The sequence below is a fragment of the Peromyscus californicus genome, unplaced genomic scaffold, assembly GCF_007827085.1.
Source record: "Peromyscus californicus insignis strain IS unplaced genomic scaffold, ASM782708v3 Scaffold_21__1_contigs__length_65335640, whole genome shotgun sequence".
Classification (NCBI taxonomy): domain Eukaryota; kingdom Metazoa; phylum Chordata; class Mammalia; order Rodentia; family Cricetidae; genus Peromyscus; species Peromyscus californicus.
Window position 1 is genome coordinate 3,558,227 of NW_026294514.1, and position 26,672 is coordinate 3,584,898.

At 45.5% G+C, this 26,672-nt stretch overlaps 1 protein-coding gene across 1 annotated transcript in view; it reads left to right on the top strand.

The window, feature by feature from the left end:
- Myo1b (myosin IB) overlaps positions 1–26,672 on the top strand; it is a 177,400-nt gene that overhangs the window by 92,633 nt on the left and 58,095 nt on the right. The window contains 3 exon segments of the mRNA XM_052749431.1: positions 4,688–4,792; positions 9,705–9,751; positions 16,078–16,141. Of these exon segments, the coding sequence (XP_052605391.1) occupies positions 4,688–4,792; positions 9,705–9,751; positions 16,078–16,141 (216 nt within the window).

A 26,672-nucleotide genomic window follows, 5' to 3' on the forward strand; every position in this document is an offset into this window, starting at 1 on the left:
TATTTACGTATTTATTATTTATTTATTTGTGTGTGTGTGTGTGTGTCACACATGTGTTATGTCATACGTGTAAAGGTCAGAGGACAACTAGTGGGAATTGATTCTCTCCTTCCAGGCTGTGTATCACAACGATTGAATGCTGGCTGCAGGCACCTTTTCCCACTAAGCCATCTCACTGGCCCCATGACTGTATTTCTTATCGCAGAATTTTGCCTTGTGTTTTCAGTGATGTAGTTCCTGGTTGCCTGTCTCCCTGATCTGGATGTGTTGTAGCTGGGTTGTGGAGCCCTGCAGACTCCGGAGCAGGTTCTCTTCTAAGTAGCAGAAAGGCTGTTTCATTGAACACAAACATGGCCTCATTGGGGTTGGCATTCTTACTTTAGTTTTGTTTGTTTTTGGTTTTTGAAGACAGGGTTTCTCTGTGTAGCCCTGGCTATCCTGGAACTCACTCTGTAGACCAGGCTGCCCTTGAACTCACAGATTTGCCGGCCTCTGCCTCCCAAGCACCGGGATCAAAGGTGTGCGCCACCGCCGCCTGGAAGGCGTCCTTACTGTTACTCTGTCAAACACCAGACCTTTGTAAGCTGGGTCCCTAGAAAAACTCAAGTGTCTTAATCAAGGAGATAGAGAATTGGATCAATACATCAGAGTGAGTCTGTCTGTCTGTCTGTCTGTGTATTCGTGTAAATATGTGCCTCTTTCTGTTTGCAGTCTGATATCCATGACTTGTATGTGACATGTGTAATTGCATGCATCTGTGACCACAACTGTTACCGATACCCGTTAACTCCTGGATAGATTTGCGGGGAGCTTACAGTGAGTTTGCTCATACTTCCGGCTCCCACCCACCCAGTGCTGAGACAGAATCCAAGCAGAGCCCGCTCAGTGGGCATGTAGAGGGTTTTGTTTTTTTGTTGTTTTGTTTTGTTTTTGAGACAGGGTTTCTCTGTGTAGTTTTGGTGCCTGTCCTGGAACTCACTCTGTAGCCCAGGCTGGCCTCAAACTCACAGAGATCAGCCTGCCTCTGCCTCCTGAGTGCTGGGATTAGAGGTGTGCACCACCACTGCCCGGCTCATGCAGAGGTTTTAATGCTTGGGGAACCCCGTGCTTTAGTCTTCAAGATCACAAGTGCCTGTGTAGTTTTCCTTTTTCACCCACCACTGTTATAAAATACATTCGTGATAGCATTATTCAAAACCCAATGCCAGGTGCCAAGGAATACAGACAAATTAAACTACTTGAAAGTCTCCAGAATTATAATCTATAAGCCCTTTTTATTCATTATGAGAATTAATTATGGTGTAGATATTCTGACCTAGAAGTATCTTATAAACAGGCCATTGGTCTGTTAATACAGAATATTTGTTAAACCTTAAACACCCTACTGTGTTCTTTGAGAAGAGACTTTTGGCCTTGAAGGTCATATTTTGTCCATCTGCTGATAGACCTAAAGGTTCCAATTCCTGCGGACACAAATGTGAATGAATATGCCTGGTTTAGAAATGATGTGTCCGGATTTGATTCTGTATTTGTAGGCTCTACAGTCAGTAACTCAAAAACTAGATTTTGAACTCTGGAGGATGATATCCAGTTCTTCCTTATCTGCGGCTGTGTGTTTATGAGGTTATTACATGAAAATTTATTTTTTTTTAAATATATAAAAGATTTGAATGAAGATTCAAATTTATTTGAACTTTAGAGCCAAAAGAAAATGGAGCTGAAAGCCTGTGTTAAGCATGCATGGTCATGGGGATGATCTGTCCCCAGCACGGAGAGGCATGAAACCATCCACACAGCACACGGCCATGCCGCTTGTCCTACGTTGACTCATTTTTCTAAAGTAGCAGCTGTTTCATGAACTACTGTGTCAGTGAGGGAAAAAATCTCTTTCAGAAAGCATGGCTTTGTTTGAAGAAACGTATTTGTGTGTGAGGGCAAGGCTGCGGAGGCCAGAGAACAGCCCAAGCACTCCTCATCTTCCACTTTGTGACTTCGTCGTGGGCTCCAGGGATCCCAACTGAGGTTGTCAGGCGTGAACAGCAAGCATTTTTACCCACTGAACCTTCCCCTTCGCCTCTTGGAAAGATTTATTTTTAATTCCTGTTTCCAGAAATTAATTATTAAAACGAGCTGGGTAGTAGAATTCCTAAAGGTAATTAAGGATGTGAGCATAGATACTTTCTACCAACTTAGAAATAAGCTGTTAAAACCCGAGCTGTCTCCTTGAACAATACTGAAAAAATATTTGGAGTTCTTAAAAATGTTTTAGAGCTAGTAAAAGTGCCCACATTTCTATTTAAATTAAACCGTCTATACATGCCAGTGGGTTCTGTAGGTTTATATGCATTTTAGCAGTCAGGTGATGTAAGCCCAGTGGACATCCCGAGGGATCTGCTCCCAGGCCCAATCCTGTTTCTGTTTTGACCATCCAGGGGTCTCTAAGAGGTTTCTCCTTCCATCCTTCCCCTTTCCTCCTTCCCCACCAAGGCAGTTTATCCCAGCTTCATCTAGACCAGAGCAGGATTTCCAGAGGAGTCACTGCAACCGAGTCTGAAGTTTGAGGCTGAAGAAAGCTCCATGGTTACCAGAATAAACATAACAGCCCGGGCCTTTCATGTTTGGTGTCAGTTTACCTAACGGAACACTTACCCTTTTATCTAAAGCATGTTCGTTTAAGACAGTTGTTTTGCCTAGAAATAGATTCAGTTTGCTAGCTTTGTAAAGAGTAGAAAGACCAGGAATTGCTCTCAGAAAAGGAGACTATCCCTAGTATCTATGAGTATAGTGGTGGTGGTGGGGGAAGGGCAGGAAGTGAGTGTGTGGAGCTGAAGGCAGGTGTGGGATGTGATGTCATTCCTAGAGATCCTGTGCGGAGCCCTGGACCAGCGCTGCGGGATGTTGGCATCCAGCAGATCTAGAAAAGGGAGTTCCACTCCAGATCGAGGGTAGAGGGAAACGTGGCCACGAGACTCAAGAGAAATGGATTATGTAGTTTGGAGACTTTAAATAAAGGCTGTTTCATGTGATCTTGCAAAGATAAGAAGATTCTCATCACACCTTTATGGTTGTTAAAGGGAGAGTGTGGCACAGATCATCACAGACTGCTAGAGGAGTTGTGTGGATCCATCAGATTACCCAGAAAGGAAACTGGACGGAGATTTAACTCAAGAGGACCCAGCCTCTAGCTATAGTTCTTAAGGCTCGCCCAGTTTGTTTCTTCCCAGTGTCACCAGGGCTAGTGCTCCCAGAGGAGTCGCCCTGGGACCTATGTGGATTCTTGGGTGTTTTTCACATCCTTGTTAGCCGACACTTCATGTTATTCAGGAGTCTACATGCACAGGATGGGCAACACATGCAAAATGCTGTTCAGCTTGTTCATCCATTGTTTCCTGTGTGGCGAGATGGGATGTATTCCATCTCTAAAGCTCCCACAAGAACTGGCCATGCCAGGGTAGCCTCATTTCATCCGTTTGCAGAGGTGGCATCTTCATACACCCGAGAAGGACTTCCTACTCCTTTATTTAGGCAGTGGCACTAAATAAAGATTGGAGAAAGTGCCAGATAATAAGGTTGGTTTGTTCACCCTAACCACCCAGACCACGCTGTTCTGTTCTGCCGACACTTAGTTGAGAATTTCCTTGACGTTGACCGTGGATCATTGGAACTAGACACACGGACAGCAGACAGACTCCGAGACAAATACACTTGAAGGGAATGCAGCCTTCCAGATCCATTTTGGAGTTCTGCACTGTCCAGGCCATAAGAAAGGCCCCGAGAAGCCCTTCGATGAGGACGCTTGCTTTACTGTTCCTCCCCAGACTGCGGACCTGGGACCACCTTCTCTTTGAACACTGGTGTCCTTTGAAATTAAGTGTCAAGAGGGGTGGTTCTGTGTGGAAGGTTGTTGAGAGAGGAGTCACTGACTGGCAAGAAGGATAAAACAACCAGAAACAGAATTTGTCCCCACATGAGCTAAGAGTTGTCTGCTCTGTGTGGTGGGCTCCTCCTTAGCTTGACCCTCAGTTTACCTGTAAAGTCTACAGAAATGACTCTGAGCTGGAAGGATGTGAGTCCGCCTCTAGCCGCTCACTTTGGGAACTGAAGAGTGGTCAGTCTGGCCTGGTTGTGAACCAACCAGTTTGACTCAGAAACTCTTTTGAAGAAAAGCAGTTTTCTTAAACTTCAGAAATAGGTTTGGCAGAGATGCTCAGATGACCAAGTCATGCTTCGGCTTGCATCATGTACAGAACATAGTTGTATGTGTTTGATTACTTTGGTGATGTGATAGTGTAGTGTTTGTTTTAACAGCTCAGAGATGAACTTCGAGGACAGGCTGTATTCTAACTGGATTGATGATATGTCAGTTGAAAACACACACCTTTAATCCCAGCACTCGGGAGGCAGAGCCAGGCGGATCTCTGTATCTCTGTGAGTTCAAGGCCAGCCTGGTCTACAGAGCGAGATCCAGGACAGGCACTAGAACAACACAGAGAAACCCTGTCTCAAAAAAACCAAAAAGAAAAAAAAAAAGAAAGAAAGAAAAAGAAAATGCACAGCTGAAAATGTTTCTGAAACGCTGTTTCCACCCAATAGTAAAGACCTTTGGAAATGTTGCTAGTGAGTCCTCTCTCCCAATGTGATTCAAAGTTTCTTTATAACTGAGTATCACCGCTGTTTCTCCCTGCAGAGGCCAGCAAGCTTGTTATGTCCTATGTGGCAGCAGTGTGTGGAAAAGGAGCTGAAGTTAATGAGGTCAAGGAACAGCTTCTGCAGTCCAACCCTGTCCTGGAAGGTAAGGATTTTGTGTACGTGTGCTTGGTGTGATTCAAAGAGCAAACTGTATTCAGGGCACTTCCGCTGGCTGCCTGGTGTTCAGGGAGGGAAGAGGACGCAGTACTGGCCAAGCGTTTGAGGAAATAAGCCCCATCCTAGTGATGCTCGGCTGACTTCAAGTACTTAAAAGAGGGAATAACTTACCCACAGGAAAGGAACTTTCCCACTTCAAAATCATTTTTGCCACTCAGCTTTCATTTAACTTACTTTGATTTGCTTTAAGAAATTGACTGGGGAGGGGGAGGCCGGGGGTGGGAGGAGGGAAGAGAGGGGGATCTGTGGTTGGTATGTAAAATGAGTAAAAAAAAAAATTCTTAATAATAATGATAAAAAAAGAAATTGACTGGTATTTGCAGTTAATGGTGTGGTGATGTTTTGTCATTCACCATAATGCCTGTGGCTAGTGACCTTGTTGTCAGGGAAAATCAAGGGCTGTAGAACGCCCAAACCTGGCTATAGATACATCTCCCAAGCTCTGTCCCTAGCTGTCCGGTAACTCGCTCATATTCCTGGAGGCTCGAAGACCAAGACCAAACCCTGCTAAGGTAGGTTTCATCTGGAGGCCTTCTCTTGTCTCAGAGACAGCTGCCACCTTGGTGCTCGTGTGAACCCTTCGTTGGGAACGAGGACAGAAGTGAGTTCCGTGATGCTCTGTGCTCCTCCATGCTCCACACTCACGACTTCATCTCGCCTCAAGGGTTTCCCAAAGGCTCACCTCTCAGTTCTGTCCCATTGAGGGATAGAGTTTTAACATATGAATGGGGAGAAAGGGACAAAAACATTGGCCCATCAGTCAAGACTGAGCTAGAGACATGTCCTTTTCACTGGATCGGAGCATGGCATCTACCGCTGATATAAACCACCCGTATGCTAAAAATGAAATCAGAGTCTGCAAGATGGTTCAGTAATGAGAGCACTGGCTGCTCTTGCAGAGGACCTGGGCTTGGTTCCCAGTTCACACACGGCAGCTCACAACTAACTGTAACTCCAGTTCCAGGGAAGCTGATATGCCTTCTGACTATTGCAGATATTAGGCACACACACATATATATAAATGCAGTGTGCCTAGACACGTTGTGTTGGACTTGTCTTTGCTACGAACATAAGGTCCGTCCTGTGCATTTATGGCCTCTTCTTGCCAGGTCCAGTTGCACCCTTGTACCTGTTAGGATTGAAAATGTCTCCAAACATTGGCAGCTGTCCCTTATTGGTGAAATTATTAAGGCCACTCCACGTAGTTAAAAGGAGATTTATTTAATGGCGTAACTTACAAATTAAGGAATAGGTAGGTCGCGGAGTCTGGGGAAGGTGTAACACAGTCCAGCGGTGTTCTCTGGAGCTCTGCTCAGTCCACCTCTCCAGTCCAGGGTCCCGCAACCGAGAGAGCGCCTCTGATCCAGATCTCGGGTCCCCCGGCGCCTCCCTTGGCCCCGCCTTGTAGGCGTGACAGTTGCCGAAGTCTCAATGGGGGTTGGAACTTCCAGATCAAAGCTGGAATGGCTACCCACTACAGTCCCTCAGGGAGTCAGAAGCATCCTTTTAGAGTCTGGACTAGAGGAATAGTTGGGCTCAACCCTTTGCTCAGAGAACAGAAGGACAAGATTGAAGGTGGACAGAAGTTAGACCTGTCTTGGTAGGCAGCTCTTGGCATGGAGGGTCAGAATCCCCCCCCCCCCCTGCTGTCTTTTCTGCTCTGCCTCAGCCCTTCCTATCCTCCTGGAGATGTTCTTGAACTCTGAGCATTCACTTTGAAATCCTGCTTCAGAGGAGACACCAGGCCCTTGCTGGCCTGGCTGGCAAGATAGGAGAGACGTGAAGCCCAAAAAGCCATTGCATTTTCATCTCTGCTCTGTTCAGCACCTTAACTGGTGGAGTTGATGAGAAGTGGCAGCTCTTCATCTTATCAGCCTGAGCTTTGGGCTTTTTGCTTCCTGCCTTTGCTCTTAGGCTCCGTGCTCGGCGCGAGCTGTTATTTCTGACGGGCTTATTTTAGGAATGCTGTGGTGGAAAGGAGCAGTGTAGTGGAATGCTGCAGCTTGCATCTTTTGCTAGAATCTTTTTATTTGGTGGTATTTGAAACTAGGCTGCAGTGCAGGAAATGGAAGAAATGTCCACTGTGGGTGTGTGTTATCTTTTATGGGAATGCTTTGCTTTTTAACTGGAGCGGCTACTGTAAATGAACATTTTGAACAACGAACTTTAAAAAAAAAAAAAACAACTGTGGAATGTGTCTTGGGTGTTCTATAATGGACCGCTTGTTTCTGATTACCAGGCTCACAGTAAAAGACTTGAGTGTCTAGGGTTATGTTTGGTAATGTGCAACTTAGACTTCTTTGATGAAAAGATGGTTTATGGATTGCAGATGGGGCTCTGAGCAGGTCTTCTGGAGCAGCCCTTCACTTGCCCCTGACCTTCAAGCCACAGCACATTGGTGTTTATCTGTCAGCATCTTAAGCTGGGCTTTGGGCCTGTACTAATTAGTTAACTTGGCAGGCCCACATTCCAAACCTGGCACAAAAGACTAGCCCACAGAGTCACGGGGAATATCGTGGTTTAGTGGGGACCAGGTCAAGTGTGCACTATCATCAAGGTCGCAGTCGTGGAAGCCTTGTGGTTGGCAGTGGGTATGTGATAAGGAGCGTCTCCCCTCTCACTGTACGTCTCAGAGGACAGCGCATCCGCCTGTTTTCCTCCGAAGGGAGAGTTCGGTGTCAGGAACTTATCAAACCATCCTTGGCCCCAGCATCTCAACATAAGGAACCTTCTCTGTTGACTTTGTCAATTTTTTCTTATCTTGAGCCGACTAAGTGGTGTTTGGAACAGCGTCTGGCTGGCCTGAAACTCACTCTGTAGACCAGGCTGGCTTTCAGCTTACAGAGATTGGCCTCTGAGTGTTGGAATTGAATGCTTCCACACCACACCCAGCCTGTTGTGTGTTTTTAAGCAAAAAAACACAAAACAGGGTGCATGAAATGGCTCAGTGGATAAAAGTACTTGCCTCCAAGCCCGATGTCCTGAGTTCGATCCCCAGCACCCACGTGGTAGGAGACAACCAGTTCCTTTAAGCTGTCCTCTGACCTCCACATGCCCCCTCACAATAAACAAACACACAAATGTTTTTTAAAGAAATAAAACACTGGTCTCAACATCAGGTTTGGCTGCTGCGCTGTCGATTATGCTTCCTAAGAATGCCCCCTCTCCAGGGTGCTGCTTTCAGGACCAGGTCGCTTCTGAAGTGCTTGTGCTCTGTGATGGTTGGTTGACCAAAGTCATGGAGGCTTCCAGAAATGTAATGTCTAGCCTCTTATTCAAGAAGTTTGTTTCATTAACCACATCATCATGAATACTTCCTTGCTAGTTTCAAATATGTCTCCCAGATCCCCAAAACAACCTGGGATCAGGGCCTGATGGAAATGCAGAATTTTGTGTCTCTTCCAGGATGTACTGGCCCAAGTACCCTTGTAGCCAAGTGTAGATGTAACCAACCGTCTTATTAAATAAGAAACACAGAACCAATGCAAAGAAGAAAGCCAAGAGATCAGAGCTAAGAGCCTTACCCTGCAGCTAGCCTCTTAAGCCAAGAGACCTCTCCGAAAGAGACCTACTTCCTGTGTGTTTGTCTTTATATACTCTTTCTGTTCTGCCTTCTCATTGGTTGTAAACCCAAATACATGACTTCCTCGTCACTGCCTGTCTGTAGAGACTTCCAGGTCTTCTATGGTTGGGATTGAGATTAAAGGCGTGTGTCTCCAATGCTGGCTGTATCCTTGAACACACAGAGTTCTACCTAGCTCTGTCTACCAAGTGCTGGGATTAAAGGCGTGCACCACCACCGCCACGCTCTTGCTATGGCTCTAATAGCTCTGACCCCCGGGCAACTTTATTTATTAACATACAATTAAAATCACATTTCAGTACAAATAAAATGCCACCATATCCAAGACCCCTTTGTGACTGGGTTCACTTCAGGGTTTGAGGTGCATCCATGCCATTCACTTCCCTGTTTTCATCCTCTCAGACTGGCTTGCCAGTTTTTGTGTACCAGCTTGGTGAAACGGTCCGTTTGCCTCATAACTGTTCTGTCACCTGAGTTAAACAGGTGACATGGTTGAACGTTCTGTGCCTGGGCAGAATCACCCTGTAGTTCTCACGGGTCCTCATTTCGAAGGGAGTCCCAGGGCAGATGGGTCTCCCTGAAGCAGCTAAGACTGACATAGACCTGGTCTGTGCCTTGTGGGCCACGTTAGTTTCCTTTATTTTCTAGATTTCATGTAGGTGTGCCTGTTGGGCATAAACTAATAAATTATGTATTTTTAATCTTATTTTAAATGACTCATTTTTGACTCTCAGTGTTGCTCTTAGTGTATTGTACTTATGTAATCACATTTACATAAGTAGCTTTACTTCAGAGTTAGACAGTTTTAAGTTTCACATGCCTTCGGTGACCTATAAACCTCACCCACTTCCATCAAGCCTACAGTCATAGAAGAAGGTTTCTGAAATAACCTCACTGAGAATTCTGGCAGAGGAGTAGAAGCCTTAGCTGCTGCCCACTCATTAGATTCCTATCTACAGGAGTTAAAAGGCGTCAAATTAGGGAAGATCGAGTTTAGAGTGGTTCTTGAGACAGTCCCAAGATTCGAGGCTGTCACCTATTCTGTGTGTATTTCTAATCACCGAGGGAAGTTTTATTTAGCAACTTATTGACGTTTCTGCTGGATATGTGTGTACCCAGTTGTGGGCAGAAATGCTGTCGCCGTGAGCTGTGTTTGCTGGGATTATTCCCGTGCGGTAGTATGGTTGCTTTGTGTTTCTGCTGGGAATTGCTTTCTCTGTCGGCTCTCCTGATGCCTCTGTTTCTCTCTCACCAGCCTTTGGAAATGCCAAGACTGTAAGGAACGACAACTCGTCTAGATTTGTAAGTATTTGTACAAGCGCAAGTGCTAGCACTAACATTTAGCTCATGTGTGTTTAAACAAGCAGATGTTTAATATTCTTACTACACACATCTTTTAAGGTCAGAAGAGGGCCACCCCCAGCCGAGACCCTCTGGAAGTTCTATAAGAGCTCTGTGTTTCTTTATTTTGCTTTCTGAGATTTTTCAGTTTTTCTTGGAGTGGCAAGCTAATTCTATCATGTTTTCTCCTCATCTCCAATCATAAAATTGCACGAGTTTAGTAAGACTGTTTAGAATCATTTCTTACCCATCTGGAGCTTGGTATTTAGAAGTCATAATTAAGAAACAGAAATTCAGCTGGGTGGTGGCACCTTCCTTTAATCCCAGCACTTGGGAGGCAGAGGCAGGAGAGTCTCTGAGTTCTAGGCCAGTCTGGACTACAGAGTGAGTTCCAGGATAGATAGGGCTACACAGATAAACCCTGTCTTGGAAAAACCAACCAACCAAACAAACAAACAAAAGAATAAAAAGAATCAGAAATTCAGTAAAAAAAGAAAGACCAAGAGAATGTCAAGTCTGTATACTCTGTCGCCCTTGACTCTTACTGATGGCCTCAGAAAAGACCGATGTATTTTAAAACTTCCTGGACAATCACTAGGATTGGTAAGTGTAAGGGTCTGGGGGAACTGAATACTGAAACCTGATTGAGCCTGAAACACCAATTCTAGTGGGGCCTGGCCTGCTGCTGCTCCACCTCCTCCCTGTTACTGCCCAGCACGTGCCTGAATGTTGGTGCTCTAGGTTCTTTCCAGCTCCCCTCAGGCCTCGGCTCTTCACAAAGACAGACACCACCTCAGCAGCAAATTGTTCAGCATCCACGGTGGTGTGTTTTTGCTCTCTGAAGTACTGGGGACTTTGTGCATGCTAAGCTGTGCGCTCTGGTACCCCACTTTTCCTCCCCTCCCCTCGCCTTCCCCCTCCCCTCCTCTCTTCCCTCCTTTCCTCTCTTCTCTGTTCCTTTGGGTTACAGGGCCTTGTTAAGTTACTCAGGCTGGCCTTGAACTCATGTAGTAGCTCAGGTAAGCCTTGAACTCTCCGGTTTCTATTGCTGCAGCATCTTGAGTCAGTGAGATTAAGTATCTGTACCGTTTGGCCTGGCTCCATGGTGGTATGTTGAGATGGTTATTTCCTTCTGTGGCTTAACCAAAAAAAAAAAAACCAAAAAAACAACAACAAAAAACCATCATTTATTTTTGAGGCATCTTTTCCCCCGTTGCTTGTTTTGGTGGGGTCATTTTTGGCCGTCTTTGATGCCTCCCTACCAGAGATCCTCCCATGCCCCCGTTTGAGATCCCTGTTGGCCCTTTCTTGGACAGGCTGTCCAGAGCTTAAAGAAAGAAATGGCCTCAGGTGCAGGTAGTTTTTGTAGCTTAGAAAGTAGAAGCCTAAATAAGTTCCTAAACCCAAGGCTGCGGATTGTTTCATCGGATTAGCCTGTTATAACCAGTTTGATCCAGGCCTTTTCTTGTTTAGTGACATGGGTAATCTCATTGCATAAATAGAGTTTGATGTAAAATAATCGCAATGATCAGGCTTCGCTATGTGATAGAAATTTAGTTTTGTTTGCAAATAGTGTGAATGTGCTCTTTTAAAGATATTTGCAAATATATGTGGCAAAGTCAGAAAACTGTACTGCTTAAGAGGTCATTACAGTGGCATTTAAGACCCTGTGAATGGCTTGGCAGGCTATTTAGCTTATTAAATAGCTTCAGAGAAATCCTCTTTTAAACTTGGGCATTAGGATATGAGATTAACACTTAATTATAGACTAACTCATTTCATGCCCAGCTTCTAGTAATTTCTCTGCTTTGTGGTGTATGACTTGATTAATAATACAACCAACTCTGTGTTATAATTTTATAATGGGACTGTATGCTATCTTGTGTGTAATTGTGGTGTTGCTTGACACTACCCTTGACTGTGTTTGATTAATCTAGAGTGGATTTGTTGATCACTTTACTGAGAAATCTGATAGAGTCTGTTCTGCTGTGGTTAGGACACATCGGTCATAGCTGACACTGGTAACCAGTGTGGTCAGGGACATGCCTCACAGTGCCTCCCATATGCCCCAGTGCTCTGGTTTGACATATGGAACTTCTTTTTTCTTTTGAGAATGAGACTCAGAAGCCGAGTGATGGTGGCACATGCCTTTAATACCAGCACTCGGGAGGCAGAGGCAGGTGGAGCTCTGTGAGTTTGAGACCAGCCTGGTCTACAAAGAGAGTTCCAGGACAGCCAGGATTGTTACATGGAGAAACCTTGTCTCGGAAAACAAACAAACAAACAAAGAATGAGACGCAGTATTTTAGGTCTTTGTTTATTAGTGCTCTTGTGTAAGCAGCGCATGAACATCTGTGTGCAGACTGATGGGCTAGGCGCTGGAGGAAGAGGACAGCACCTGTTCTGTTGGAAAGTGGTTTTGCCCAACCTCTCATTCAATAAGATTATTTTTGAAACAGAGTTTCTTCTCTGTGTAACAGTCCTGGCTGTCCTGGAACTCACTCTGTAGACCAGGCTGGCCTCAAACTCACAGAGATCCACCTGCCTCTGCCTCCCGAGTGCTGGGATTAAAGGCGTGCACCACCTTCCCCAACTCATTCAATAAGAATTTTAAGATGTATGGATTGGTTTCTGTGTTTTAATATAAGTGTAGGTTTCCTTACACCTCCCTTGTAGCCTGTGGCTTTTCTTTCTAGTAGCTGGAGTGATCTCTACAGACACATCCCGTCAAGCCTCTGTGGTGCCCCTTTGCTCCTACAATGCAAGCTCGTTCAGCGCCTTCCAGGGCCTGTCTTGCTGAAGCACCATCTCTGCCTCTTAGCCCCCAACTCTGCCTCAGCTTCACACACCTTTGTGACTCTCTGGCATCCCAAGTGCTTCTCAGCAGTTGTTCCTTCAGTATGCTGGGTGCTCTGTAGACCTTGCATGTGCTGGGTGCTCTGTAGACCTGCTCATACTGGGTGCTCCATAGACCTGCACATGCTGGGTGCTCCATAGACCTGCACATGCTGGGTGCTCCGTAGACCTGCACATGCTGGGTGCTCCGTAGACCTGCACATGCTGGGTGCTCTCTAGACCTGCACATGCTGGTGCTCTGTAGACCTGCACATGCTGGGTGCTCTGGAGACCTGCACATGCTGGGTGCTCTCTAGACCTGCACATGCTGGGTGCTCTGTAGACCTGCACATGCTGGTGCTCTCTAGACCTGCACATGCTGGGTGCTCTGTAGACCTGCACATGCTGGGTGCTCTGTAGACCTGCACATGCTGGGTGCTCTGTAGACCTGCACATGCTGGGTGCTCTGGAGACCTGCACATGCTGGGTGCTCTGGAGACCTGCACATGCTGGGTGCTCTCTAGACCTGCACATGCTGGTGCTCTGTAGACCTGCACATGCTGGTGCTCTGTAGACCTTGCATGTGCTGGGTGCTCCGTAGACCTGCACATACTTGGTGGCATCTTGAATTATTTTTGTCTCCCTTCAAATGTTACATCAGTAATATCTTTTATACATTCTGACATCATCTTGATTTTATTTGCTTAGGGTATTTGTTACTCTTTGGAGTTGCTGTATCAGATTACCTAACTTTGTCATCATTGACTTGATGTCCTTGGAGGTGCCATGGGAACAAGTACTCTGGCTTCCTTGTATATCTTTCAATATATGTAATTTTAATATACAATTCAATTGTTAGAAGAGCACACGGTGCCGCAGTAGACACTCAGAGAACACTTAACCTGTGCTTGCTGCTTCTTAAGAAGCTTATGGACTAATTAGAGAGATTGGGCATATCTAAAAATATGGCACAGTTTTTCAGGAAGCTATGTGGGTGAAGTTTTACGGACTTTTAGAGAAGATCCTAGGGTAGAAGGTAATGTTAAAGGGACTCAGAAAATGTAAATGGGTCAAATCAACTGGAGAGCAGGGTGGATTGGCCTGACATCGTGAGGAAGCCTGGGCCTGTGAGTGTATGGAAGGAGTTTTAAGACCAAGGCCTAGAAACATGGGTCAGGATTCCAACCGGAGGGTGCTGTCCCTACACATTGTTTACAGGTGGTGGGAAGCTTCAGGTTGTTTCCAAGTAGACTGGTGGCCTAATCAGAGCCAAGCTTTCGAAAGCTCTGAGGGTGTGGCTGCCGCATCCATTAGGACCATTTCTTCAGCAAGGACATTCTCACAGCTGTCCAGCAGTTCCCCGGTGTTTGGCTTCCTGTTCCACTCTCTGTGGTGTTTATACTCTTGTCAGCTTCTCTCTGGTAACTTCTTTAGAGAAGTCACTGTTACCCTTGCCCAGGCCCTCAAACTGAGCTAATCCTGTGCCCAGTGTCTTGCCTGTGTGTGTGTGTGTGTCCCTATGCACACCTGTAATAGTTACTTTTTTTTTAACTTAAAGAAGCATTTATTTTGTCTTATAATTTGAGGAGAAGCATCGACCATGGGTGCTCGGACAGGCCCTGACACTGTGCTGTCCATCCTTCGGTTGGTCCCCATGTCCAAAAGGTTCCACAACCTCCCCAAACAGCGCCACCAGCTGGGACCAAATGTTCAGACAGTGAGTCTGTGGGGAGCATTTCACATTCAGGAGGTGACACCCGTGACTTTGGAAGATGTCCAGCTCCTGTCTCACTAATCCTTCCACCTGCTCTCTGGATCCTGTTGCCTCCCGGTCCAGGGACTCCTCTGGAAGTTACTCCTGGAAGGTCGATCCCCAGCTCCCTCTTTAGCTTTCTTCCCTCATCTCTGGCTGCTTTGCCTCCTGTGTCCCTCCTGTTCTGGAGGATCTCTCTGTCACGCCCAAGCCGGTCCCTGTGACTCTGGCTAGCTCTCAGTTGACGCTCATCTTTGGCTGCCCCTACTGGAAGCTCTCAACAAACATTCCTCCCGTAATCGGCACAGCCAGCTGATGCCCCGCTCCCTCGGTAGCCATGGCATCTGGTCCTGCTCCTTTCCAGTCTGCTGCACCCTCGTCAGGTGATCTTGTAAGCGACAAATCTGATGGTGCCTCCTTGTTTAGGAGCCTTCAGTGACAGCGGCTCATGTCAGGAGAAGGTCAGAAGGTCACACTGCTCTGACTGGTCTCTAGCCCGAAGCCCTCCCTAACTGTCCTAACAGGAGTTGGTTCTTAGGCCCGCTCCTTCCGCTTCCCACCTCCAATCCGCCTGACCTCATGCACTTTGCACTTCCTGTGAACTCACTTCCTCTTCTGATCTTGCCCTCACTCCTTGCATGGCCGTGAGCTGTGGCCGGGCTTGTCTCTCCACCACCGAGTCCTGTTCACCAGGCTCTGAGCGCCTTCCCAGTAGGGACTGTGTCTGGTTTTTCCCTGGGCCTTTTCAGACTAGAAGAAATGATTTGGAGACATTTGCTTGACGCATTAGTGATTTAAAAGGATACATGGCAGTGGGAGAGGGAGGGGTTGGTGAGGAAGCATCTGTAAGCTAATAGAAAGCCACAAATTGCATTGTTGACCAAGTGCCATGTGGTCATGTTTTTTCTCTCTTCCTATCACACTTTTAAAATTAATGTAATTTTTAGAGAAAATTATATACAAAGTGTCTATCTGACTATGATTAAGGTAGAACATGAAGCAGCAAAAAAAAATTGACTTATGAAATAAACATACTCTTTTCCAAACACGAAGCAGATGCCATGGTTATTCTGCCGTTCTTGTTACTTTTCGTCTAGCAGTTGGAAACTGGCTCTATAAAATTCACAATATTTAACTTCTTGTGTCTTAGGAATGGACCTGGGCTCTATATTGCTATATAACCTAGGTCAAATGCCACTAAAAGGAATAAGTAGTCTTTGATTGTGACACCACATCATTGTGTTTTGATTTGAGTAGATGGGAACATGGGAGTATTATGTTTCACTCACTGCCTAGTGTGGAGTTTGTAACAATGGCTTTTGAGACTGTATTATACCCTTCAGGGAGTTTGAAAAATATCTGAAATGGAAAGGTCTCATGATGGAAAGGACCACCTACCCCCATGTGTATTTGCCTCTGTGTGTGTGTGTGTGTGTGTGTGTGTGTGCGCGTGTATGTATGTGTGTGTGTGCTCGTGTGCATGCAACAATCTGTTCTTAAATTAGCTACACGCTAGATGGGCTCTTGGTAGTGGGTATGCAGTGTAAATTATTCATGGCGGCACATTGTTTTGTATTGTGGGTAAATGAACTGCCTTTCTTAATTACATTGAAACAAAGGACTAAAAATGAGTTAGCGTGCTATTTTCTAAAGAACACTTGCTGTTTCGAGATGAACTTACAGAGTCTCTCTTTGACAGGGCAAATATATGGATATTGAATTTGACTTTAAAGGCGATCCATTGGGAGGAGTGATAAGTAACTGTGAGTATTTCACTTGGCTCTTTATAAACCAGTTGAGAATAATAAACCAAGCATTGTAAATGGTGGACTATTTTAAAATAACGTGATTGCAGAGATGGGAAGAGAAGCATTTACTTTCCTGAGAATATTTAACCGTTGCATTTCAGATTGCTTTACAATTTAATGTAAAAATATATATGTATATACACATGTCTGTATACATACATATACATATATATTGTTTGTTTTGTTTTTTTTGAGGGAGAACTGTACTATCTCATCCAAACAGGCCTCAAAACTCATGTATCAGTATGCCTCGCTAAATGTTGTTAAAGATGAATTTATTGTTACCTTTGGAAAACTTTCTAGAAATCTGCTGAAGTATTTGAGCTTCTTATCTGTACTTTATATTGGTCTTTAAGCCAATCTAACAAAATCTATTCTCTGATTAAAAATAAAACCTAAGGAATTTATTAATTAATTTTGTGGTGCTAAGATAGAACCCAGGGCCTCACACACAAACTGGGCAAGTGTACTGAGCTCAACTTCAGCCCTAAAATATAAATAGTTGATTTTAAATGAAGAGGACAGCAGCAGCAGTGAAAGGTAAGCTTAATTCTTAGCTCTGACCTCTTGGGCTTTCATCTCTGCGTAGGCTCTGTGTTTCTTATTTAACTAGACCGTTCTTCTACATAACTTTTTAAAGGAAGCATTTATCTAGTACAGTGAGTAGGCCTATATTTCAAATGTTATTTTGAGAAAATGTGGCCTCCCTTCTAGGATATCTAGATAATGGAAATGTAATGTAGCTGTTGGTAAAACATGGACTCATTAGCCCCCTTCTGAGTTTGACTGGAGTAAGGAAATGAACGGGACTGGGCAAGGGCTGCTCAGTAGCTCCAGGTCCAGGGTTTGTGGAGTGTCAGGGGTGAGCACGCCAGCATGACTGGCTTTGTGTGCCTTCACTGCCTCAGAGCTGGGACGCCACAGCACTCCCCCATGTTTCCTTTACCTCTGATTTCAAGTTTCATTTGTTTGGCAGTTGATGATAACGCAGGGGCTTCTGTGCCCCCAGACGTTATCATGCTGTCCTCCTGAGTGTTCTGCGTTTTAGGATCACAGGACCAGACCTCCCAATGCCTAGTCACCCCAGAGTGCTGTAGGGATTGTTAGAATGAAAGTAAGTCAAGACGAGATGTAGGAATGACAGAGCTGTCTCAAGTGTCCAGACACCTTCATTGGATGTTGCAGTGATGACATTCCTTTTTTTTTTTTAAAAAAAGATTTAAAAAAATTTAAATTATGCATACGTGTATGTCTCTACATGTGAGTGCAGATGCTATAGTGGAGGCCAGAAGAGGGTGTTGGAGCTCTTACAGCTGGAGTTACAGGTGGCTGTGTGCTGCCTAGCGGGGTGCTGGGAAACTATCTCGTGGCCTCCGGAAGAGCATCAGGCATTCTAAACCACCTACCTGTCAGAAGCCATCTCTTCATCCCCAGCCTTCCTTTCCAAAGTGGTCCATGATATAAAATGGGGAAGTGATCTGGTGGAAGAGGAGATGGGTAGCCAAGAACCCTGGAGCCGCCAGGGCTTCGTGAGCTCTTCCTGATCAACCCTAGGGTCAGAGGGATGCTGTGCAGAATTTGGTGTTATGAGTTATTTGAGCATACCGTGTAGCCAAAATTGTGGGGTGTGTTGGGGTGGGGGAGGGAGAGAAGAGAAAGGAGAGGGAGAAAGAGAACACACATGTCCTTACGGATGTTTATGAGTGCGTGGAGGTCAGAGATCGATGTCAGGGTCTTCTTCGTTCACTGTCCACGCTGTCTTCTGAGATGAGATCTCTCACCGAACCTGGAGCTTGTAGATCTGGCTCCACCACTGGCTAGCCCGTCCCAAAGTTTTTCATCTCTCTTGTCTCCCGCAGTGGTTTTACAGGCACATGCCATGGAGCCCAGCTTTTTACACGAGTCCTGGGGATCTGAACCCATGTCATGTGCCTGTGTGGCAAGCGTTTTATCAACTGAGCCATCTCCCAGCCCCAAAGTCACTGAATTATCAAACAAAATTTTCACCGCTCTTCAAGGAGAGGGCTAGCGTTTTCTCGTCTTTGAAGTTAGGGGAGAGATGAGGTGAATGAAGTCTGTGGTTCTTCCCACCTCAGTGTTTTGCAGTTCTTGCATGACTTGAGTTTTCGTTTGGGTTTGCCTGACTGCTTTTGTGTGCTGCTCCCTGTGATTGCACGTGCCTGTAAGAATGTGTCGTTGTGAGGGAAATACCTTAAAGGGAAAGTTCTACTGTGAAACAAAATTGGATAGGATGCTACAGTTTAGAGGACATGGTTTTGTAAGCCAAATATGGCAGCAGCAGGACTCATGTAGCCTGCAGATGCTCCAACCAGAATCAAATCAACCCTGCTAGCCTGCATAGCTGTCTAGGAAAGGGGGTGACTCAAGTTTAAGACCACCACTTTCAGGAACAGTTAATTTTAATTCTGCAAGCTGTCTATACATCTTTAGTGCTTTCTTTTTATAGGGCGGATTAACTCTAGTTACTGCGTTATTAATGCCAGTTATGGCAGTAACTAGTTATGACATTGATGGTAGCGTTAGGTTCATCCCTTCATTACAGAACTTGGAGCTGAGCATTCTGGAGTGATTTAATCAGTACTGTTCTTGAGCATTCTGTGAAGATCATTAGGAGTTACTTCATTATTAGTATGAGAAAATAACTTTGGATTTAAATTTGAAGTTCAAATTTTAAACAGAAATGTCTCCCTGACATAAGAATCAGAAGAGTCTTACAGTATCCATGGAGAATAAATACTACTAAACACTTCCATTAGGTTTAATACGTCTGTGAATGAATTTCATATGGTCTTGGTTACCATTTGTTCCCACAAGAAAATTATATTGAAATTTGTGAAATGGGAACACCCTGGTATTTAAGAATATCCTTTGCTTTAGAGAGGAAACACCATGGTATTTAAGAATATCCTTTGCTTTAGAGAGGAAAGGCACACATTAGTGGTAGGACAGGAAATTTCACTCCATGTAGACAGGGCTGACTCATGGTGGTCATGGGAGCTGCCAGGCTGACTTCAATGCATGGAAATCAGTGGGTGAATCCCCTGGAATTCCCACCAGACCATGACAAGTTAGCTTCTTGGAGGCTGGAGAAGAGCACAGATTTTGCTTTTTTGTAGAAGACATACATTGCTTCCTTTCCCAGCAGCCCCTAGGAAAAGCACAGATTGTTGCTGGCTAAAATGATTACCCTGAGAGGTGTAAGAACTCTCTAGACAGTTATATACCGGGGAGGTAGGAAGCACAGGCCGCCAACTCATCTCCCTCTTCCTAAAAGAGGTGTGCAATAAAATCTCAGTCTCGAACACACTTGAAAGTTACAGGTCCCCTAGGGCGGTGTCCTTGGGAGGGATGCATAATTAGAATGGGAGGTGGCAAATGCCTTCTCGAGTAGAGAAGATAAAACACGGAAATGTGTGCAGATGCTCCATAGATCTGGAGTGGCATTTCTCCTAGTTGGTTAAGGCTTGTTGGTTACATGCTGAAGTGCTTACGTTTGAAGAGTTTTGTGTAGTAGTGTTATGAACAGGAACCTTTGAGAAACCAGTTTTCTTCTTCCTTCTTTTATAATACTCCCAGGCACCTTCTTAAATCTGTGGTGCTTAGAAGCAGTTTAGACTGTGGGAAGACAAAATCTAAATCTCGAGGGTTTTTGTCTGCTCCTAGAGTAGCACAAAGGGGAGTCTGCTCCAATTTCAAGGGAACCGTCTGAGGTAAAAACTCCGGCTGCCCTCACCCCATTTGGGTGTCAGGAGGAATGCAGGCAGCCCTGGTTGTCACGTTCATTATTTGGGGCCTTGGCTTCATGAGCACAGCTCTTACTGGTTTTTCATGTGGTCACTGGTATCTACACAGAGACAGCAAGTTCCTGAGGTTCTCTGTGTCTTCACCCTTGGAGTAAGACTCGTTTGTCAGGCTGGGGCAGGATCGGTTATTTATTAGCTCTATAAAGTGTTTGTTGTGGTGCCTGGCACATAGTAAACCCTCAATAAATGTTTATTTTCCACTCTTAAATACCGATTTGTTTATTGTCTATTTCACAAATACACATCCTGTAAGCAGAGAGAATAACCAGCAACTAAATAAATCTGACACTATGTACACACACCACACACATACATCCCCCACCCCCCACACACACATACACCACCCACACCCACACCCACACCCCACATACATACACCCCCACACCCCACCCCACCCCCACACTGAATATCATGTGTAATTTTGAAAGTTTTAAGAAGTAAAACTCCAGATTCAGTGGATAATTTTATCTATATATTTTATTTTTTGCTAATACTGGGGATTGAACTTAGGACGTACGCTTATGCACTCTACACCAAGCTGAATCCCGGCTCTTTTTTACTGTTTTACATGCTCACAGGGCAGACAGCATGGGGGAGTCGTACTGTATGCATCCTGGGGAGGGAACTCAGGTTTCCGGGCACGGTGGCTTGCCCTTTTCCCCCTCTAAGCCATTTTATGGCCCAGCAATTTCATTTTAACAGCTGCAATTGGATAGATTTCCAGGAATGGCCACAGTAAATCCTTATTCTGTGTCCACACCTGTGGATTGTCCCATTCTCATTGACTCAGGGTCTGGCCATGAGGTTTGCAGTCTGTGGAACAATTATCAAGGGGAGCCTAGCCAGACTTGGAAACTGGCTGCCTGGTGGAGCTTGCCTTTGCTCCTTCTGGACTCTTTCTTCACTACAGCATGTACAAGATCTGTTTGGGACAGAAGAGGGTCATGGAGTGAGTGCCCAGTATATGTCTATCAGGCATCACCCAGAGAGGCAGGAGCAAGCCCAGGGCGGTCAGCCATGCTAGGTTCAGACCAGAACTCCTCAATGCTTCAAGCTACTGAGATTTAGGTGCTTTTTTACACAGTCCCAACCAACCCGTGTAGACATTTTGACCATGGAAATCCAACTGGAAAAGAGAAGGCTCTGTGACAGTTTAGGGTGAGGTTAAAGAGCGTAGCTTTTGGCCTGTCACCTGGACACGGAGGTGTGCTGGCAGCCCTCCGGCAGTTGGAAGTCAGGAAGCCAATGGTGGCACTAAGTGTTCATGGCTTCTCCTTGTGGCCATTGCCCCATCTGTCTCACTGGACTGAATGAGAACAAAGCCATCGTGTAGGAGAACCCAGAAGGGCCCCATCCATGCCCCTCATCCCCAGGCCTTACTCTGCAGGTGTCCCTCCTCCCGTCCTGGGAACAGTGAAGTGACTGAGTGAGGCTCTAGGGACTTCCTCTGGGGAGCGTCCTCTGGGGAGAAATGAAGGACAGAAAATGAACTGGCCCCCCACAGAGAGCAGAGATGGAATCATGCTTTTGATTGCTTTTCTCTCACATTTCTTTTGAATTTATGGTACAGTTGTTTCCTGTTTTTGTGTGTTGTCTCCCTCGTGATGTATTGTTTAACCTCTGTGTGGTATGTATAGTTGTAGGACATGGAACATGATTTTACTTTTTTTTACGTTGTGTGAGATTTATAGCTTTGTTCTTTTGTATCATAGCTTTGATTTTATTGATGGCAAATCATTGATTAGGAGTTCACTGCCCAATCCAATTCATTCTTAAGGAATCTGGTCTAACTTGTTTCTTGACACCAGATGCACGAGATGGATTTGGAGAACACTGTAGGTCAGTGTTTCTCAACCTTCCTAACGCTGCGGCGACCCTTTAATACAGTTCCTCATGTTGTGGTGACCCCCAACCATAAAATTATTTTTGTTGCTACTTCATAACTGTAATTTTGCTACTGTTATCAACCATAATGTAAATATTTTTGGAGATAGAGGTTTGTCAAAGGGGTCGTGACCCACAGGTTAAAAATTGCTGCTATAGAGGATTCAATCAGTTCTTGGTAGCTGGTGAATATCTACCTACCAGTAAATAGTGTCTGCTTCTAATCTGCCTTCTTTAGGCCACAAATCATTAAGAAGTTAGGATAGAATGTTGTTTGTTAAACTAGGCTGGGTTTATTCACATTTTGATCTTTTTCTCTATGTGTATGTGGTGTACGTGTGTGTGTGTGTTTGTGTGGGGGGGACCTAAAGTTGATGTCAGTAGTCATCCTCAACTGGTCTTCCACCTTACTCATTGATACAGTGTCTCTCAATCAACCTCCAGTTTCACCAGCGTGGCTAGTCTTGCTTGTCAGCTTGTCCGGGAGCTTCTGCCATCTTAGATAAAATTACAAGCATCCAGCTCTGCCCACCAGCTCTTCCATGAGTCCTGGGGATCCAATCTCCAGTATTCACATTTTTAAAAGGATAGTATTGATTTAAAATTTATGCCCTAATAGAGAAGTAAACCCACGTTCATATTTAGGATTTTCCAGTGAAAATATTAAATTCTGCTCGGTTATTGGGTAGCTGGAGGGGAGGTGTAGGTAACTGTCTAAGACAGGGAAAAAAATGGTTAAAATCTTATAATACTGATAGTTACTTATCAACAGGCCCATGCTGTGTGAATTAGCCGTTTGCCGTAACCATGAGGCATAAGTCCATAAGATACAACTCTGAGATGTTTTCTCCCAGTGGTCATCTTTGGACCACCCGAGGGAGGGTGTGGGGTCTCTGGGGCTGTAGCGTTCTGAGTCATGGGCTTGCAGTATTATCCTGTCCTCACTGGTAAAATGGAAACAGATGGGTCTTCGCAGGCCTTCATCAAGAACTTGACCGCTTACTCATTTCCTTTTTTTTTTTTTTTAATATGTACTCTTTATTGACCTAACTGTAGTGGCAACCACTGGTGAGAATTCAATTTTTTCTTAACGTCTAAATATCTGATGGTTTGAATGGACAGTTGATATAAAACCTTTCCCTCCTGTCCATCTGGACAGTGACTGGAAGCGGGGGACACCAAGCACTTTAGTGGGGATGAGGGGCCACCGAGGACAGTGGGGATGAGGGGGGAGGACAGTGGGGATGAGGGAGAGGACAGTGGGGATGAGGGGAGAGGACAGTGGGGATGAGGGAGAGGACAGTGGAGATGAGGGAGAGGACAGTGGGGATGAGGGGGGAGGACAGTGGGGATGAGGGGGGAGGACAGTGGGGATGAGGGGGGAGGACAGTGGGGATGAGGGAGAGGACAGTGGGGATGAGGGGAGAGGACAGTGGGGATGAGGGAGAGGACAGTGGAGATGAGGGAGAGGACAGTGGGGATGAGGGGGGAGGACAGTGGGGATGAGGGGGGAGGACAGTGGGGATGAGGGGGGAGGACAGTGGGGATGAGGGGGGAGGACAGTGGGGATGAGGGGAGAGGACAGTGGGGATGAGGGGAGAGGACAGTGGGGATGAGGGGAGAGGACAGTGGAGATGAGGGGAGAGGACAGTGGGGATGAGGGGAGAGGACAGTGGGGATGAGGGGAGAGGACAGTGGGGATGAGGGACCACCGAAGACAGTACCCACAGCTTCCGCCTTTCCATTCAGGGCCACTGCTTTTTCTGGGAGAGAGATCTTGTATAAAACAATGGCATTTCCCCAGGCTATCCAATCTCTTCATTTTGTCCCAGGGTAATGAGAGTTTCTGTTTTCTTCTTCCCAACCCTCTCATTCTTTTTACTCATTTTAATTCTTTTGCCTGTTTTAAAAAGCCTTCATCTTCCAGTGAGTGCAATCATGGATGTTTTATTTCTTTCCCAGTTTGCCTAGGAAAAGTGATCCAAGAGACGGGCAGGCACATGGACATCTTGTGAGTTAGCTCGTCACATTTCAAAAGTGGAAAGCCCCCCAAGTGAAGACCAGGTTATTTTGTTAGCAATCAGTTGGTGATGGCCTGTTAGGTAGGGGGCAAGTCCTGGTCCCAATGTTTCTTTGTCCCCATTCCTGTATGGCTTATTAAGTTTACCTCTTTATAATGTGAATTTATGTTGAACATTTCATTCTGAGATGCAGCGACTTTGGGCTGTCTGGAGATTCTCACATGTCAGCTGCACCAGAGATCTGGCATCTGGTCACAGCTCCTCTAAATCTCCCTCACAGAGGCCCAGCCGGTACTGCAGAAGCTGCACAGGCAGAGAAGAGCTGTGCCAGGGTTTCTTCTGCTTCCATTTCATTCAGGGTGCATTTAAGTAAATTACCATGGTCAGGTGAGAAGTCCCTACAGTGAATTGAGTTTATAGTCTCTGCTTTGAGTAATTATTTGATATGGCTTCATGCTGTTTGATTATGTTGGTGCATGCACATTTAGCACAAAACACCAACAGGGAATGGTTTCATGCATTAGTGAATTATTTGGGGGCAAACATCTCCTCTAATTACTTTTCTACCTGGAAGCTTATGACTTACATGAAAAGTCATAAAGAACCTGAAATAGGCTCTGGGGTAATAGAGTAAGCATTGTAAGTAGTAAAACCTTCAACTGCTTTGTAATAAAAGCTTCCTCATTTTGTGAGAGAGCTGCTTAGTGAATTCATGGATTTCATATAATTCCGGCATTTTCCAAACGCTTCAGAGTTTTACATCCACCCCCACCCCCACCTCCCAGAAAAATTACAGAGCCTAACTAAACATGAACTCCAGTAACCAAAGTTCTGGGTTCAAGTTCTTGTTAGTGTGGAATGAGCCTCATTTTCTCATCTATAAAGTGGAGGTGACAGAGTCAGAGGGGACACTCAGGGCTTCATACGCTCACACATGGAAAGAGGGGTTGAAATCCAGCCTCTATTTTCCTTTTGTACCTTTCCTTTTATAAACACATGCTATGAGTCATGTTTGAATATGGTTATCATTACTTACTGACTGTATCAATACATTCGTGGGTCAGGAAGTACCTTCTGTCAACATTCCTTGTCACATTGTTGGCCTTTAACTCACGGGTGGTAACTGCCACGAATTCCACAGCTGTTATACTGAATCTGACAGCCCTTGCTGTTTCTACATTCCCCATTGTCCAAGCATTTTCAAAGGGGCCAAACGCCAGGCTAGGTAGTGTGTTGCAGTTGCACAGCACGGCCAGTGTGTCCCGTGCTGTCTTTTATGTCTTGAAGCATGGGAAATGACTGTGTAAGGGCCGCCACGCACGCTTGTCTCCGTGACCAAGGTGCCACCGTTACCGTTAGGTGAGGAGCCGGCGTGGGAGGTGCGCGGCGCTTATGGGATGTGGCAGGGCCTTTAGGGATCTGAAAAAGCCTGGAGTTTACTCTGCCTTCCCCACCCTCACTTGTTCGGTCACGCATGTGTCATGGTGCCCGTGTGGCGGCCAGAAGATTCCAGGTGTTGGTCCTCGCCTTTGTTTGAGGAGGGGTGTCATAGTCACTGACGCAGTACCAGGCAGCTGACTCATAGGATTTGGGGGATTCTCCTGGCACAGACATGCCCTGCCACATCTTGGTTTTACTTGGATTCTGGATATCTGAACTCTGGTCCACGTACGTGCTCAGCAAGGGCTCTGTCCCCTGAACCATCTCCCCGTCACCTGAAAAGATGGTCGTGCTGGTTTGTGTGGCGCAGTCCCTGGCGCAGTGAGGAAGAAGGCCTTCATGTTCGCTGATTCCCGAAGAGTTCCCGGTGCCCAGTGGGTGGTGATTCCACGGAAGGAATTTGTGTGTGAATGGACAAAGCAGAATACAGCGCCCTTGTTTGTATTATTTCTCTTGTGGTCAGTTACTTCCTCCTAGGCGTGGGGATTTCCTTGGAGGATTAGCTCCTCTGTGAGGAATCTGCCCGGCCTCTTTGTTCCCAGGGTTGTACAGGACTGTTAGGGTCTTTCTGAAGCTTGAGTGCGTGAGAGGTAAAACTATACTGTACTTTTACCTATTTCTCTTTTTGCGCTCATGTATACGTGTTAATTGTTTGGAATTTCATGTCTTTAGAGATGGTGACTATTATACACCACTTTACCCCTGAGGTGTGTTGATCTGGGTTTTCACTTTTTACCCCCTCCCTCTTCCTCCCTAAATGTCTAGTCTTCATTATTCGTCACCACCTTTTGGGGATATCACATTCTCCCAAATCTTGTGACAGCTGGAGATGAACATAAAATATCTGCAGTATTTCATTTCTAATATTTTTGTGTGTGTGCTTAAATATTTTGTTCTTTTTCCAGTTGGCTTAGTGTAGATCTTGCATCCCATCTCTTCGTTCTTATAAACAACCTAATGTATTTAGAACACTCTAGATTTCCCATTCACCGTGGCTACATTGTTAAATTCTCCCCACCCTGCATCCTCAAATGCTTTCATACATGCTACAAATACAAATGAAAAACATCAGTGAACATTCCTCGGGAGCCTTCCTTTTAACCTCACACCCAGTTAAAGAACATTGGGTTTCTGTGTGTTTAGGGCACAGTGTATCGGTAATATTAGTAAAGAGAACCAATGGTTTAGAATGTCATCACTACAGTGTTTTACAGCTGAAAGGGTAAATTTATAAGGATGCATTTTAAAATTAGCTTTTGCCAGCAGAGCTCAGACGCTCTTTGTGCCTTTGGTGAGGGGTTAGTGGAACTCTAGGCA